The following is an 18,457-nucleotide window of genomic DNA, read 5'->3' as shown; positions in this document are numbered from 1 at the left end:
CTATGTTTTATACATTTAAAAACAATATTCCAATTAAAGGTCCACAGTCTTTAAGGGCTGCCTAAGGGCTCCATAGCAAAAAACTAAGTTAAGAATTTCTGCCCTAGACTCTCAACCAAATGTGACAGCTTTAAGACAAGCAAAGTAATAAACTAATAAACACTTCTTTGCGCCACATGCCACAACTCACTAGCTCTCCCCACTTAGTTAAATGTTCACTAGAACCCAAGGAAGACAAGAGTTTTAGCACTAAATATGGCCACTGATACAGACTGAAATATTTGATCGTTTGTAACTTTCTCAACTGCAAATGTATTGCACTGCCCAGAAAGCCTTGGAGCCACTCACCGTCAGTAGAATGCACATGGGAGTTACCAATCTGGTCCACCAGCAACATGAAAACGAAGCCCAGTACGAGGGAAACACCAATATAGGCATGCAGCTGTGTGTGGTCGTGGCTGTGCTCATGTTCATGGACAACTGATTTTTCTGCTGCTTTGTCTGATGCAATCACATCATGTGTTTCACTCGCTTGGTGGTGTTTTCCTAGAGCAGAATAAACCATAAAGAGAAAATACGTTTTTCCCCTAAAAACATTTTCATGTAGGAGTTTTCATTCTTTGTATTTCAAGCTCTACTTACTTTACTGTAAAGACATCCACTTTTTATATTGTAATCCAGCCAATCATTAACTCCTTCAACTTAAAGTTCATGATGAAAAAATCCCCAAATGTCTTCTGCCTTTGGCATGCAGACCTTCTGACTGCCTATTATTCTCAAAACCTGGGAAGTGGAAGCAAATCACCATGCAAGAAAGCAATCATATTCCCAAAGGGACACCATCCCCAAATATTCCTCTATCTGAGAAATTCATGCTAATCTCACCAGAAAATACACTGTTTTTTCCTGATGAAAACAGGCAAATGAAGACCAGTAACAATGAAAATAATTGCAAATTCATCTAGTTTATACCTAGGTTGAGATAAAAATGTCAAATAAGGAACAAATTGAGTAGAAAATTTTTAGCTTTATAAAATATCGCAGACAAATGCCAGCAAGAAACCAAAAGGGCAGAGCAGTTTAAGAGGCACATCCTTCAGTCTAAATTCAGTTCTAGAAATATGGAGGTTGGGAGACTCTGAACTGCAGTAAATGATACCTGGCCAGTTGATAATCCCAGTTTACAGTATCATATTTGTCATTTAAAACATAAATTCTTCAAGGCCAAAATGCTTATCTTTGCTATATTTCATGAATAGAGAATAACATACTAGACATTTATAATTTATAATCAGATTAAGCAGTTTAAGCCTTCTTTAAAAATTGAGACAAGGTCTCATCTTTCACCCAGGCTGGAGTACAGCAGAGGTGCAATTATGGCTCACTGCACCCTCGAGCTCCCGGGCTCAAGCAATCCTCCTACCTCAGCCTCCCAAGTAACTGGGAAACCACAGGCAAGTACCACCATAACCAGCTCATCTGAAAATTTTTTTGTAGAAATGAGGTCTCCCTATGTTGCCTAGGCTGGTCTTGAAATCTGGGGCTCAGGTGATCCTCCCACCTTGACCTCCCAAAGTGGTAGATTACAAGTATGAGCCACCGTGTCCAGCCTAGAGATCCTGTCTCTTAAAAACAAAACAAAACAGGCCAGGTGCGATGGCTCATGCCTGTAATTGTAGCACTTGGGGGGGCCAAGGCAGACATATCACGAGGCCAGGAGATCAAGGCCAACACGGTGAATCCCCGTCTCTACTAAAAATACAAAAATTAGCTGGGCATGGTGGCGTGTGCCTGTAATCCCAGCTACTCAGGAGGCTGAGGCAGGAGAATCGCTTGAACCAGGGAGTAACGAGGTTGCAGTGAGCCAAGATCACGCCACTGCCTTCCAGCCTGGCAACAGAGCGAGACTCTGTCTCAAAACAAAACAAAACAAAACAAAACAGTTTCACAAAATAATATCCAACCTTACAACAGTTACAATGCACTCTTCTGTTTCTTTCTCTGTCTCTCTCTCTCTTTCTTTCTTTTTGAGACAGGGTATGGCCCTTTCACCCAGACTGGAATACAGTGGTGCAATCTCAGCTCACAGTAACCTCCATTTCCTGGACTGAAGTCATCCTCCTACCTCAGTCTCCCAAGAAGCTGGACTATAGACGTGAGCTACCAAGTCCTGCTAATTTTTATATTGTTTTTGTGGAGATGGAGTTTTGCCATGTTGCCCAAGCTGGTCTCAAACTCCTGAGCTCAAGTGATCCGCACACCTTGACCTCCCAAAGTGCTGGGATTACAGGCTTGAGCCACCGTGCCTGACACTATTCTTATCTTTTTGAGACAGAGTCTCACTCTGTACCCAGGTTGGAGTGCAGTGGCATGATATTGGCTCACTGCAACCCTGTGCCTCCAGGGTTCAAGTGGTTCTCATGCTTCAGCCTCCCAAGTAGCTGGGTTTACAGGTGTGCCACATGGTGAGTTCTTGCAAGATCTGATGGTTTTTAAGGGGCCCTTCCCCTCTTCATTCAGCACTTCTCCTTCCCGCAGCCTTGTGAAGAAGGTGCCTTGCTTCCCCTTCACTTTCCGCCACGATTGTAAGTTTCCTGAGGTCTCCCCAGCCATGCTGAACTGTGAGTCAATTAAACCTCTTTAATTGACCTTTATAAATTACCCAGGCTTCAGGGCCTTTTGTGGTTACATAAGAATTTTAGGATCGTTCTATTAAGGTTTATTTGGCTTACAGTTCTGCAGGCTGTCCAAGAAGCATGAATCTGAGGATCTCAGGAAGCCTCCAATCATTGCAGAAGGGGAAGAGGAGTCAGCATTTCACAAGACGAGAGAGGGGAGGGTTGCCATGCTCTTTTAAACAACCAGTTCTCTTGTTAAATTATAGAGGGAGAACTCACTCATCATCAAGGGGATAGCACCAATATGTGCATGAGCGATCCACCCTCATGACCCAAACACCTCCCACCAGGCCCCACCTCCAACACTGGGATCAAGTTTCAACACTAGATGTGGAGGGGACGAATATCCAAACCACAGCAAATGCCCCTGGAATTATGATAGGGGTTGCATTAAATCTGTAGATCACTTTGGGTAGTATGGATATTTTAACAATATTAATTCTTCCAATTCATGAACACAGAATACCTTACTTATATCTTCTCCAACTTCTTTAATCAATGTTTTATAGTTTTCAGCATATAGATCTTTTACCTCCTTGGTTAAATTTATGCCCAAGTATTTTATTTTATTTTATTTTATGATGCTATTATTATTATTTTTTTAAATTATACTTTAAGTTCTAGGGTACATGTGCACAATGTGCAGGTTTGTTACATATGTATACATGTGCCGTGTTGGTGTGCTGCACCCATTAACTCGTCATTTACATTAGGTATATCTCCTAATGCTTTCCCTCCCCCTCTGATGCTATTATGAATGAAACTGTTTTCATAGTTTCTTTTTCAAATAGTTCATTGTTAGTGTATAAAAATGCAACTGATATTTGTATGCTGATTTTGTATCCTGCAACTTCACTGCATTTGTTTATTAGTTCTAATTTTTTTTTGGTGGAATCCTTAGGTATTCCTATGTATAAGATCATCTCATCTGAAAACAGAGACAACTTTACTTCTTCCTTTCCAATCTGAATGCCTTCTATCTTTTTTGTCTGCCTGACTGTTCTGGCTAGGGCCCCCTATATTTTATTTAATGTAAAGTGACAGAAAAAGCCACAGTTAATCATACCTCTATAAAGAATCTCATACATGGCATTCCTACAGAACTGATAAAAATGAGTGGGATAATCTATATTGAGCCATACCTGACAATAGCAGTTTTGACAATACATCATATTTGTATTTTCATCTTTGACCCAATAGTCTACCTTCCTAAACATACCAATTCTAACAGTCCAAAGAATTTTGAGATGTTTTCAAATTTTGGCTGCACAGTAAAGTGCTGCATTACCCAACAATCTTTGAAGTTCTTAAAACTTGTTTCTATAGACAGTTTTTTTTTCACGTGAAAGCTGATAATCATCTAATTCCAGTGATTTTAGAGCTCTAATTACAGAAGAGTAAGAGGTTCCTTTTTACATAATTAGTATTTAATAATGCTTATTAAAGCATCAGAGCACTTAGTTAACATGATATACTGAGTTCTGAAAACAATGTATTATCATAATTATAAAGTCCACAGAAGAACGAAACCATAGGCTGTAGTGACATGTATACAAACGTCTTTCTTGAAGTATGAAGAAAATTTGTTTTGGTCTACAATAAAGAAAGAGGGGGTCAGGTGCGGTGGCTCATGCCTGTAATCCCAGCACTTTGGGCGGCCAAGGCAGGTGGATCACCTAAGGTCAGGTGTTCAAGACCAGCCTGGCCAACATGGTGAAACCCTGTCTCTGCTAAAAATACAAAAATTAGCTAGCCTGGTGGCAAGTGCCTATAATCCCAACTACTAGGGAGGCCGAGGCAGGAGAATCACTTCAACCCAGGAGGCGGTGGTTGCAGTGAGCCGAGATGGTGTCATTGCACTCCAGCCTGGGTGACAAGAGCAAAACTGTCTCAAAAAAAAAAAAAAAAAAAAAGGTAAGGGAAGAGGGTAAGAAAAGAGAGAGTAAGGCAGCAAAAACAAAATTACAATGATATGTCTAAACTCATCAGTATGAAGAAAGATGTAAAAAATCTGGAGACAGCTTAGCTGGAAGGTAATATCATGGTTAAGTTACTCCACACATTTTTTTTGAGTTACTCTTCCCAGCACTTTGGGAGGTTGAGGTAGGTGGATCACGAGGTCAGGAGTTCAAGACCAGCCTGGCCAAGATGGTGAAACCCATCTCTATTAAAAATACAAAAATTAGCTGGGCATGATGGCAGGTGCCTATAATCCCAGTTACTCGGGAGGCTGAGACAGAGAACTGCTTGAACCCGGAAGGTGGAGGGTGCAGTGAACTGAGATCGTGCCACTGCACTCCAGCCTGGGTGACAGAGTGAGACTCCATCTCAAAAAAACAACAAAAAAACTTCTTTAACAGGGGTATTAACATTTTACATTTTCAAAGGAATGTTGGAGACATCTGATGCTGGCCATGTTAGAGTAAGTGCATTTTGACGTCAATCACCCACTGATTACAACAAAAACTGGACAAAACATACCAAAAAACAACTACTTCAGGACTACAAAAAGTAAACAATAGCAAGTGAAGGGAGGTTAGCAAAAACTTCTAGAAAAACCCTGTCCTTCTGGCCAAAGGACCAGGAAAAGAGGTTGCTAAGAGGTAGTAAAGTACAGGAAAGTCTCCCCTTTTTTTTCTTTACCTCCTCTTTTTTCTTTCCTGGTCCTGCCTTTAAGGCAGCCCCAGTTGCAGAACTGCATGGTGGCAACAAAGGCAGTTAAAACCCCATCTTTCTGGCCAGAGCAAATAGAAAAAGGGATCCCAGGCCGGGCGCGGTGGCTCATGCCTGTAATCCCAGCACTTTAGGAGGCCGAGACAGGCAGATCATGAGGTCAGAAGATCGAGACCATCCTTGCTAACATGGTGAAACCCCGTCTCTACTAAAAATACAAAAAATTAGCTGGGTGTGATGGCAGGCGCCTGTAGTCCCAGCTACTCGGGAGGCTGAGGCAGGAGAATGGCGTGAACCCAGGAGGCGGAGCTAGCAGTGAGCCAAGATCGCACAGAGCGAGACTCCGTCTCAAAAAAAAAAAAAAGAAAAGAAAAGAAAAGAAAAAGGGAACCCACTGGTCTGAAGTATTATGGGGGAAACCTGGTTATGCTGTTCTGCCTTTTCTGCTGTTACTTTCCTTTGATAGAAGCCCAAGTCACATGGAACTATGCAGTGGCAACACATGCAGTGTTGCATGCAGCCACACATGCAACACATGCAGCCAAAACTCTAGAGAAATCTTGTCTTTCTTGACAGAGGACCAGGAAAATGGCGTCTGTCTGCAAAAGAATGTGAAAGGAACACTGGAGAGGAAAGAGCTGAGGGAGGGGTTCTTTAATCCTGTGTATAAACGGCACAAGTCCCAGGCTCACCCCTGAACTCAGTATACACAGGACATAGTCAAAGCAACATTGTAAAGGCTTTGAAAACTCAGCTAAAATGAGAACCATCATCCAAAAAACAAAAAACAAAAACAAAACAGAACTTTTAGGCTGAATCTAAATAGGTTAACTTCCTGCTAAAACAAAAGAAATAAACATTCTCCAGAGATTTTGACAGGACTCAGATTCTCAAGTTATCATATTCAAAATGTCCAGCATACAACCAAAAATTATTTGACATACAAAGAAACAGGAAATTTTGACCAATTACCAAGGGAAAAGACAATCAACCCAACCCACAGATCACTCAGATACTGGAATATTCAAAGACTTATTTAAAGCAGCTACTCTATGTTCTCTAAGCTAAAGATAACATACTTTTTGAAAAATAATTTTTAAAAAATAGAGACAGGGTCTTGCTATGTTGCCCAGGCTGGTCTGGAACTCCTATACTCAAGTGATCCTCCCACCTGGGCTTCCTAAAGTGCTGGGATTACAGGCGTGAGCCACTGTGCCTGGCCTAAAGGTAAAAATTCCTCAAATAAATGAATGTCCTCAGCAGAGAAACAGACACTATAAAAAGAAACCAACTGGAAATTTTAGAACTGAAAAATATAATATCTAAAGTAGTAAATTCACTGGATGGGATCAATAACAGACTGGAAATGGCTGCATGCAGTGGCTCACGCCTATAATCCCAGCACTTTTGGAGGCCAAGGCAGGTGGATCACCTGAGGTCAGGAGTTCCAGACCAGCCTGGGCAACATGGTGAAATCCCGTCTCTACTAAAAACGCAAAAATTAGCCAGGCGTGGTGGCACACCCCTGTAATCTCAGCTACTTGTGAGGCTGAGGCAGGAGAATCGCTTGAACCCGGGAGGCAGAGGTTGCAGCGAACCCAGATCGTACCACTGCATTCCAGCCTGGGCAAAAGAGCAAGACCCTGTCTCAAAAAAGAAAAAGAAAAAGAAAAAGAAAATAGTAGACTGGAAAGGACAGAGGAAAGAATCAAGGAATCTGGCTACAATGGCAGAGGTAAGAAGTACAAATTAAGATCACGTGGCTCACAAAGCCTAAAATATTTATTATCTGATGCTTTACAGAAAAAGTTTGCTAATCCCTCGTCTAAACACATCAATTAGAAGACAGAGGTTGTCAAACTAGAGTTTAAAAAAAATTATACAACTATATGCCATCTGTAAGAAGTCCACTTTAAATGAATGGCACTGGCTAAAAATAAAAGGATAGAGAAGAAAGATATAACCACGGAAACGCTGATCAAGAGAAAACTGAATGGTTATATTAAAATTAGATGAAGCAGACTTGAGAACAAGAAATATTAGCAGGAATAAAGAGGGATATTACACAATGATTAAAAAGGTCAATTCACCATGGCATAGCACTCCTAATCATGTAGGTACCTAACCAAAGAGCTTCAACATACATAAAGCAAAAGCTAACAGAAATGAAGAGAAACAGATAAATCTACAATCATATTTGAAGACTTCAATACTCCTGTCTTAGTAATAGACAGAAGCAGAAAATCAGCAAAGATAATAGAAGACCAAACAACTTAACCTGAAATTTACAGAATAAGAGAATGTATATTCTTTTCAAGTGTACACGGAACATTCCACAAGATTAACCATATTCTGGACCATTAAAAAAGCATTTACAAACCTGTAAGTTTTCAAAACATACTAAGTATATTCTCTTACCATAATAAAGTTAAACTAGAAATCAGTAACAGAAAGAATCGGGGGCAAAACCAAGCAACCAACCAAATTTAAAAAACCACCACTCAAAAATTTGGAAATTAAATCACACAATTCTAAGTAACACATGGGTAAAAGAGGAAGTTGCATGAGAAATTAGAAAATATTTTGAACTAAATAAAGATAAAAATATAGCACACTAAAATTTTGAGATGCAAATAAAGCAGTGCTTAGAAAGAAATTTACAGCATTAAATTTTTTTTTCTTTTCTCAGGGAGGGTCTTGTTCTTTCACCCAGCCTAGAGTGCAGTGGCATAATCATGGCTCACTACAGCCTCAGCCTCCTGGTGTGTGTGTCACTGCGCCCACCTAATTTTTTTGTAGTCACTGCGCTCACCTAATTTTTAAAATTTTTTTGTAAATACAGGGTCTTCATATGTAGTTCAGGTTAATCTCAAACTCCTGGTCTGAAGTTATCCAGCTGCCTTAGCTTCCCAAAGTACTGGGATTACAGGCGTGAGCCACCATGCCTAGCCTAAATTCTTAGAAAAGAATAGGCCAAGTGTGGTGGCTCATGCCTGTAATCCCAGTACTCTGACTCTGGGAGGCCAAGGCAGGTGGATCACCTGAGGTCAGGAGTTCAAGATCAGCCTGACCAATATGGTGAAACCCCGTCTCCACTAAAAATACAAAAATTAGCTGGACACAGTGGTGGGCACCTGTAATCCCAGCTACTTGGGAGGCTGAGACAGGAGAATTGCTTGAACCTGGAAGATGGAGGTTGCAGTGTGCCAAGATCATGCCACTGCACTCCAGTCTGGGCAACAGCAAGACTCTGTCGCAAAAAAAATAAAAAGAAAAAGAAAAAGAAAAAAGAAAAAAGAAAAAAAGAAAAGAAAAGAATTACATGCCTGTAATCTCAGCACTTTGGGAGGCCGAGGCGGGAGGATTACTTGAGGCCAGGGCTTGAGATCAGCCTGGCCAACATGGTGAAACCCCGTCTCTACTAAAAACACAAAAATTAGCTAGGCATGGTGGCACATGCCTGTAGTTTCAGCTACTTGGGAGGCTGAGGCATTAGAATCACTTGAACCTGGGAGGTGGAGGTTGCAGTGAGCTGAGACTGTGCAGCTGTACCCAGCCTGGGCGACAAAGCAAGACCCTGCCTCAAAGAAGAAAAGAAAGAAAAGCAAAGAGAAGAGAAGAGAAACCTCAAATCAATAAGCTTCACCTAAAGAAACTTTAAAAAGTAGGAGGAAATAAATTACTTGAAAGACACAACTTCCAAAGCATACTCAAGAAGAAATAGGTAACTTGAACAGTCCTATCTCTATCTATTTAAAAAACTGAATTCATAATTAATAACCTTCCATCATAGAAAATTCCAGGCCAAGATGGCAAATTCACTAGTAAATTCTAACAAATATTTATGGAAGAAATATTATTGATTTTATATATTCTCTTCTAGGATATAAAAGAGAAGGGAACACTTCCCAAATCTAAGAGGCCAGCATTACCCTGATAAAACCATACATAGATGTTGTTAGAAAGGAAAACCACAGGTCAGTATTCTTCACGAACAGAAACACAAAAATCCTTAATAAAATATTAGTAAATTGAATCCAGCAGCATATAAAAAGAATTATATATAATAACCAGGAGGTGGGTATATGCAAGTCTAGTTCAACATTTGAAAATCAATCACTGCAATTCACTCCATTAACAGACTGAAAAAAGCATCTGATGAAATTCAACAACTATTCAAGATAAACACTCTCAGCACACTAGAAACAGAATGGAACTTCCTTATATCATTAAAATGGCCATACTGCCCAAAGCAATCTACAGATTCAATGTTATATCAAACTACCAACATCATTTTTTACAGAACTAAAAAAACTATTCTAAAATTCATATGGAACCAGAAAACAGACCAAATAGCCAAAGCAATCCTAAGCAAGAAGGACAAAGCCAGAGGCAACACATTACCTGATTTCAAACTACACTATAAGACTATAGTAACCAAAACAGTGTGGTCCTGGTAGAAAAACAGACACATATACCAATGGAACAAAACAGAGAACCCAGAAATAAAGCCATATACTGACAGCCACCTGATCTTCAACAAAGTCACCATGGAGGACTCCCTAGTCAATAAACAGTGCTGGGATAGTTGGCTAACCGTCCATATCCAGGGGAATGAAACTGGACCCCTACCTTTCACCAAATACAAAAACTAACTCAAGGTGGATTAAAGATTTAAATGTAAGACCTCAAACTATAAGAATCCTAGAAGAAAACCTAGGAAACCACTCTGGACATCAGCCTTGGGAAAGAATTTATGACTAAGTCCTCAAAAGCAATTCCAACAAAAACAAAACCGGACAAGTAGGACCTAATAAAACTAAACAGCTTCTGCACAGTAAACTACCAAGAGAATAAACAGACAACCTACAGAATAGGAGAAATTATTCACAAACTATGCATCTGACAAAGGTTTAGTATCCACAATCTATAAGGAACTTAAAAAACGGAACAAGTAAAAGACAACCACATTAAAAAATGGGCAAAAGACATAAACAGACCCTTCTCAAAAAGACATATAAGCTGCCAACAAACATGAAAAACCACTCCAAATCACTAATCAGCAGAGAAATGCAAATCAAAACCAAAATAAGATATCATCTTACACCAATCAGAATGGATATTATTAAAAAGTCAAAAAACAACATGCTGGCAAGGCTAGGGAGAAAAGGGAACACTTATACACTGTTAGTGGGAATGTAAATTAGTTCAGTCACTGTGGAAAGCAGTTTTGGAGATTTCTTGAAGAATTTAAAACAGAGCTAACATTCAACCCCGCAATCCCATTACTGCATATCTATCCAAAAGAAAACAAATCTCTGTACCAAAAAGACACCATGCTCTTATGTTCATCACAGCACTATTCTCGATAGCAAGGACATGGAATCAACCTAGTTGCCCATCAACGGTGGACTGGATAAAGAAAATGTGGTACATATACGCCATGGAATACCATTCAGCCATATAAAGAATGAGATCATATTCTTTGCAGCAAGGTGGATGAAGCTGGACGCTATTATCCTAAGTAAATTAATGCAGGAACAGAAAACCAAATACCACATGTTCTCACTTATAAGTGGGAACTAAACATCAGGTACTCATAGACATAAAGATGGCAATAATAGAAACTGGGGACTACTAGAAGGGGAGGAAAGGAAGATGGTAAAAGGTGAAAAACTATTGGTATGCTCAGTGCCTGGGTGATGGGATCATTTGTACCCCAAACCTCAGCATCATGAAATAGACCCAGGTAACAAACCTGTACATGTACCCCCTGAATCTAAAATAAAAGTTGAAAAAAAAAAAGAGAAACAGGGAATCCATAAAAAACCTATATCTAACCTCGTATTTAATGGTGAAAGACTGAATGAAAGTAAGGCAAGAATGCTCATTTTCATCCCTAATCAATCTCATAATGGATAGTCTAGTCAATGCAATAAGGAAGGTTAAAAAAAAAAAAAAAAAAAAGGCAGACAGGAAAGGAAAAGGTTAAGCTGTCCCTATTCACAGATGACATGATTATTTATGTAGCAAATCCCAAGGAATCTAGAAAAAAGCGCCTATACATAATGAAATTTCTTATACTAGAACTTTTTATATACTAGAACACTAGAAATTGAAAACATTATAAAAGTATTATTTACAATTACTAAAAACATGAAATATTTAGGCATAAGTCAATAAACTATCTGCAGATCTGTATGCTAAAATTACAACACTGATGAAATAAATCAAAGAAGATCTAAATAAATGGAGAGATACACGGGGCTCATGGATTGGAAAATACAATATTCTTAAGATGTCTATTCTCCCCCAAATTTATAGATTAAACTTAATCTCAGTTAGAATCCCAGCATGATTGATTCCATAGATATTTGACAAGCTGATTTTAAAATGTTTATGGAAAGGCAAAGAAGTTTATGGAAAGCCAAAACAATTTTCAAAAATAAGAACAAAGTGGGCTGGGTGCGGTGGCTCACGCCTATAACCCCAGCCAAGGTAGGAGGGTCACTTGAGGCCAGGAGTTCAAGACCAGCCTGGGCAACAGAGTGAGGCTGTCTCTATAAACAGTTTAAATAATTAGCCAGACATGGTGGCATGCACCTGTAGTCCTAGCTGCTGGAGAGGCTGAAGTGGGAGGATTGTTTGAGCACAGGAGTTCAAGGTCACAGTGAGCTATGATCATGCCACTGCACACTCCAGCCTGGGTAACAGAGTGAGACCCTGTCCCAAGAAAAAAAAAAAAAAGAAAGAAAGAAAAATAAGAACAAAGAAGGACTCCACTACCTGATTTCAAGATTTGCTATAAAGCTACATGAAGACAATGTAGTGCTGGTAAAAGGTAAACATACAGATCAATAAAACAGAACAGAGAATCCAGAAATAGACTAACACAAATACAGTTAATTGATTTTTGACAAAAGTGCAAAGATAATTCAATAGAGAAGGGATTTTTTTTTCAACAAATGGTGTTAGAACTACTGAACATCCACCCATATGCCAAAAAAATGAACTTTCACCTGCATTCAAAATTATATCGAAATAGATCATAGAATTAAATGTACAGCTGAAAATCATAAAAGTTCTAGAAGAAAACAAAAGAGAATATCTTTGTGAATTTGGGCTCAGCAAGGGGTTTTAGATATGACACCAAAAGTAAAATCTCAAAAGAAGTAACCGATAAATTGGACTTCATCAGAGTTAAAAACTGCTCTCTAAAAGATACTGTTAAGAGAATGAAAAGATAAGCCACGAACTAGGAGAAAATATTTGCAGAACATGTATCTGATAAAGGACTTGTATCTAGAATACAAGTCCTCAAAACTCAGTAATAAGAAAACTCAATTTTTAAAATGAACAAAATGTTTGCTATCACCACAGAAGCTATAACAATGGCAATTAAGCATATGAAAAGATGTTCAGCATCATCACAGGGAAATGCAAATTAAAACCACACTGAGATATCACTATGCTGCTATTAGAATGGCTAAAATAAAAAACTAAAACAAAACAGACAACACTAAGTGTTGACAAGGAAGGGGAGAACTGGAATTCTTATCTAGTATTGATGAGAATGCAAAATATTACAGCCACTTTAGGAAGAGTTTGTCAGTTTCTTTATGAAATTAAACATATATTTGTCATGTGACCCAGCAATCCTACTTGTAAGATTCTTTTGTCTTGCTCTGATGACAAGGCTGGAATGCAGTGGCACAATCTCAGCTCACTGCAACCTCTGCCTCCCAGGCTCAAGCAATCCTCCCACCTCAGTCTCCCGAGTAACTGGGACTACAGGTGTGTGGCATCATGCGTGGCTAATTTTTTGTAAGGACGGGGTTTCACCGTGTTGCCCAGGCTGACACTTGTAAGTATGCAAGAAAAATAAAAACTCATGTTCATACAAAAACTGGTACATTAATAGTGACTTTATTCATAGTCACCCAAACCAGGAACCACCCATATATATATCTTCCAACTGGTGAAGGAATAGCCAAATATGGTTCATGCAAACAATGAAATACTACTCAGAAAAAAAAGGTACAAACTAGTGATACACAGAACAATATAAGGGGACTTCAAAAAGCTTGTGGAAAAATGAAATTAAAAGATTAAAAAAATTTAAAAATATAAACATTATTACTGAACATAAGCTCTATCAAGTGTGAGACACTTTTGTAAATGATGATACCAGCTATTTAGTTCACCCCTAAATAACTGAGGGTCCTGGAAATTTAACCATGTCAATGCAGTCTTTTTACATTATTAACTGAAGAAAAATGGGTACCCTTTATAGATTTTAAGATTAGGAAACAAAAAGAAGTTGGAAGGAGCCAAATCAGGACTATAAAGCTGATGCCCAAAACTTTCCTACTGAAAATCTCACAAAATTGCCCTTGTCTGATGAGAGCAACGAGCAGGAACATTGTCGTGGTGAAGGACTCTGATCAAGCATTTCTGGGCATTCCTCTGCTAACACTTTGGCTAACTTTTTTAAAACACTCTCATAATACACAGATGTTATGGTTCATTGACACTCTAGAAAATCAACAAGTAAAATGCCTTGCACATCCCCAAATACTGTTGCCAGTGACCTTTGCTCTTAACCGACCCACTTTTGCTTTGACTGACCACTTCCACTTCTCAGTAGCCATTGCTTTGAAATGTGGTTTGCCTTCAGGATCGTACTGGTAAAGCCATGTTTCATCTTCTGTTACAATTCTTTGAAAAAAAAGCTCCAGGATCTTGATCCCACTTGGGTTCCATTTCCATTCAAAGCTCTGCTCTTGTCCGCAGCTGATCTGGGCACAACCGTTTTGGCATCTATTGAGTGGAAAGCTTGTTCAATGTAAAATTTTCAGTCAGAATTGTGTAAGCTGAACCAATTTAGAGGGCTATGGGGTTGGCTATTTTTTGTGTTGTTAATTGTTGGTCTTCTTTAGTTAGGGCAAGAACAAAATTAATTTTTTCTTTGAAAATAGGTGTGGATGGTCTGCTGTTGCAGGCTTCATTTTCAACATCATCTTGTCGCCTTCTTAAAACAAGTTAGCCATCTGTAAACTGCTGAATTCTTTGGGGTGCTGTCCCCATAAACCTTTTTTTTTGAGACAGTCTCGCTCTGTCACCAGGATGGAGTGCAGTGGCATGATCTGGGCTCACTGCAACCTCTGCCTCCCAGGTTCAAGCGATTCTCCTGCCTCAGCCTCCCAGTAGCTGGGATTACAGACATGCGCCAGCACACCTAGCTAATTTTTGTATTTTTAGTAGAGACGGGGTTTCACCATATTGGCCAGGATGGTCTCAATCTCTTGACCTTGTGATCCACCTGCCTTGACTCCCAAAGTTCTGGGATTACAGGCGTGAGCCACCACGCCCAGCCCCCATAAACTTTTTGCAAACCATCAATGATTTTACCATTCTTACACCCAACCTTCCCCATAAATTTGATGTTTGTTCTTGTTTCAATCTTAGCAGAATTCACGTTGCTCCGATATGGGCTCTTTTCAAACTGCTGTCTTAACCTTCTTAGTACCTCTAAGCAGATCCTGTTCAGACATGTTATAACAAGTTAGTGCAAGCTCATTTTACTGCAAAAAAGTTTTTTGAAATCCATGCATAGTTTTTCCATAATATACATTTTCCCTTCATATACTGACCCTCAAATGCATTATGCTAAGCAAGAAGCCAGACCGAAAGGTTACATGATTCCATTTATGACATTCTGAAAAGGCAAAACTATATAGACAGAGATCAGTGGTTGCCAGGGGTTGAGAGTGGAGAAAACATTTTATTACAAATAGACAGCGCAAGCATACTTTTTAGGGTGACAAAACTATTCTGTATTTTGATTGCAGTGGTGATAACATCACTCTCTATGTATTTGTCGAAACTTGTAGATGTGTACACCAAAAGTGTGAATGAAAAATATACAAATATTTTTTAAAAAATTTAAATGACTTAGGGCTGGAAACTAATCTATGATGAAAGGTTAAAGAGACCAGAATGCTTATTTTCAGAAAAGACTTATAAAGCACTTTGTAATCTGTTTTCAAATGACACCACAAAATTACTCGGGCTGGGTACAGTGGCTCACACCTGTAATCCCAGCACTTTGGAAGGCTGAGGTGGGCGGATCACTTGAGCCCAGGAGTTCGAGACCAGCCTGGGCAACATGGTGAAATCCTGTCTCCATAAAAAAATCTGAAAATTAGCTGGGTGTGGTGTCATGAGCCTATAGTCCCAGCTACTTGGGAGGCTGAGGTAGGAGGGTCACCTGAACCTGGGGAAGTCAAGGCTGCAGTGATCACACCACTGCACTCCAGCGTGGGAGACAGAGTGAGTCCCAGTCTGAAAAAAAAAAAAAATTATTTTGGGTCAAAAATCAGGAAAACTGAAAATAAGGGAATGCAACCTGTGGTGTTATTTTATGTGTGTGTGTGTCTATGTGTGTACATATGTATATATATGTAAACACATGTATACATAGTATATACACCATACACTTATATACATATACACACACACAAACGTATGTGTATATACTGGTTTTTGTCCACAGTTCCTGGTTCATAACTTACATAGCCTTTGTTGCAGTCTTTTGTTATACTGTTGGGTGTGTTAGGCCTCAAGAGCAGGCTTCTGACCTTCTCCTGCCCTCTTTTCACCTGCCCCAAGGCAGGACTTGGGGTCTTAAGCTCCCACGAGAGGGTACGATCCTAAACCCTGGGGGGAGGAATGCTAACATCTTGAAGCTTCCATAAAAACCCAAGAGGACATGGTTCAGGGAACTTCTGGCTAGCTGAACACATATGAAGGCTGACAGAAAGGTGAAGAACTCATCCATGCACCAGCAGGGTAGCACACCCCAACTCCACAGGGTCAGAAGCTCCAGCACCCAGGACCCTTCCATACCTTAGTCTTTGTATTTCTTCATCTGGCTGTTTGGCTGTTTATCTGTATCCTTTAAAATATCATTCTTAGTAAACTGGTAAATGTGTTTCTCTGAGTTCTGTGACCCACTCTCGCAAATTAACTGAACCCAAAGAAGGGGTTGTGGGAACCCCAACTTGAAGCCAGTTGGTCAGAAGTTCCAGAGGCCCAGGCTTGCGATTGGTGATGGGTGAAGGAGGGAGCAGTCCTGGGGACTGAGCCCTCGATCTGTGGTATCGATACTGCCTCCAGGTAGACAGCATCAGAATTAAATTGGAGGACACCTGGCTGGTGTCCGCTGCTTGGTAGTGGGGAGATATCTCCATGCATCTGGTCACAGAAGTTTTCTTCTGTGTTTATGATTGTTGTGGTGTGAGAGCACAGGAAAAACACGGTTAGAGAGAGTTTTTCTCTACACACAACCTAACACATGGTAGATAATTTTAGTCTTAAACTACACCTGGGCTGGGTGAGGTGGCTCACACCTGTAATCCCAGCACTTTGGGAGGCCAACTTGGGAGGATCGCTTGAGTCCCGGAATTGGCGACCAGCCTAGGCAACAGAGGGAGATTCTATCTCTACAAAAAAAAAATTAAACATTAGCCAGGCATAGCAGTATGCGTCTATAGTCCCAGCTACTCAGGAGGCTGAGGTGGGAGGATTGCTTAAACCCAAGAGATTTGAGCTGTGATTGCAAAACTGGACTATAGCCTGGGTGACAGAGTGAGACCATGTCTCAAAACAAACAAACAAAAAAACCCCAAAACCCCCAACTATACCTGAAACATGGTATGTAAATTATATCTCAAATTGATATTAAAAATAACACAAAGAAACTATACTTGAAGCACTTCTTTCCTCTACTCCAGTGTTTCTGAAACTTGTTTCATAAGAATCGCAGACAACTTGTTAAAAATAGATATTCCCGGGATCCTTCCTGGATATTAAGGAATCTAGGCTAGAGGTCAGGAAATCATACTTTTAAAATGTACCTCTTCCTCAAGGAATTTTCATTATCCAGACAACTTTAGAAAACAACTGCCACCCATAAAAGGACAAATGTTAGGATAGTGATTTCTATAGTGGAATCACATCCCAGAAAAATTCAAGATGACCCACTAGAATATGAAAGAAAATACTGTTCTATGTATATTTAAATCTCAGGCCTCAAAAATGTTCCTATTTTAGGAGTGTATTTTATAATGTACACATTAAATCAGTGCAATAGTGCATGTAAATCATTCCTCCCTCCCTCTGTAGGATGTGTGACCATAAAAAAAGTAGAGACCACTGCTTTAAGGCTCCTGATTTATTATCGTTCCCCAATACAGCTGACCACTCCTCAGTCCCTGTCCTATCTTGCAACACTTCTGCAATCCTCATTTACATCTGCCAAAACTCTTTGTCTATCAAACCCCAGCCAGGCCTAAGAGCAACATCATTCTGGATGAAGGACATGGTTCTTTTCCTCTACCAAGATCTGAAAAAGTATTTATTATATTGTATCTAGTAAGAAATTTGGAAGTGCCTACCTCTTTACACTATTCTTAACATCCAGTAGACTTGGTACTTGAGGATTCAGCTCATGGATTTAACAGCTGTGGTGTCAATCTTTCACAGGTAACTGTGAAGTTTCATGACATATAGTAATTGGATTTTGCTAAGTCTCAAATGTGAATCAAGTATGCTTTTCAGCTGTGTGAAGGACCAAATTACTTTGCTGGTAAGTAAACCAAGCTGATCACCAAGCATTTACTCTCACACAGCTATACTGTTCCCTCTGCTTGTTGCTATTAGGGTCAGGAAAGGCCTCTTTAATTTTTTCAGTTATCCTTTACTGCATGGGTCCTCACCAATTATCTATAAAGTTTACTGTAAAGGGTCCTTAAATTTAAATATTTATATCTATATATTTTTAAATTAAACAAAAAATGCAGCCACTATCATGTGGGGTTTGGGAAGTGTTTGAGTAAGCATTAAAAAAGAACTGTCATAACTTAAAATGACTCATATTCATGCTCTATGGCAAATAAACATTAAGTGGTATTCATGAATTGGGACATTCAGTTGACAAACTGCTAAGGATGTGTCAATATCAAAGATATCAAGATATCTCTCAACAACTCTTCTCAGGGCAGAACTCTATGGTAAACATGAACTGTGCTCAGAAAACATACCAC

General features: G+C 39.5%; 1 protein-coding gene across 3 annotated transcripts in view; it reads right to left on the bottom strand.

Annotated features, from left to right (window-relative positions):
• Positions 1-18,457, bottom strand: part of SLC39A9 (solute carrier family 39 member 9) — a 63,008-nt gene that overhangs the window by 19,859 nt on the left and 24,692 nt on the right. Inside the window, exons 2-3 of one of the 3 annotated variants that reach the window (XM_054529631.2) lie at positions 643-783; positions 349-546 (exon numbers count right to left, since the gene is read on the bottom strand). In XM_054529631.2, the coding sequence (XP_054385606.1) occupies positions 349-397 (49 nt within the window). In that variant the 5' untranslated portion in view covers positions 398-546; positions 643-783. 3 annotated transcript variants of the gene reach the window in all.

This window comes from Pongo abelii, chromosome 15, assembly GCF_028885655.2.
Source record: "Pongo abelii isolate AG06213 chromosome 15, NHGRI_mPonAbe1-v2.0_pri, whole genome shotgun sequence".
NCBI lineage: Eukaryota > Metazoa > Chordata > Mammalia > Primates > Hominidae > Pongo > Pongo abelii.
The sequence above is the reverse complement of the archived record's forward strand: the minus strand, read 5'-3'. Positions and strand labels throughout refer to the sequence as shown.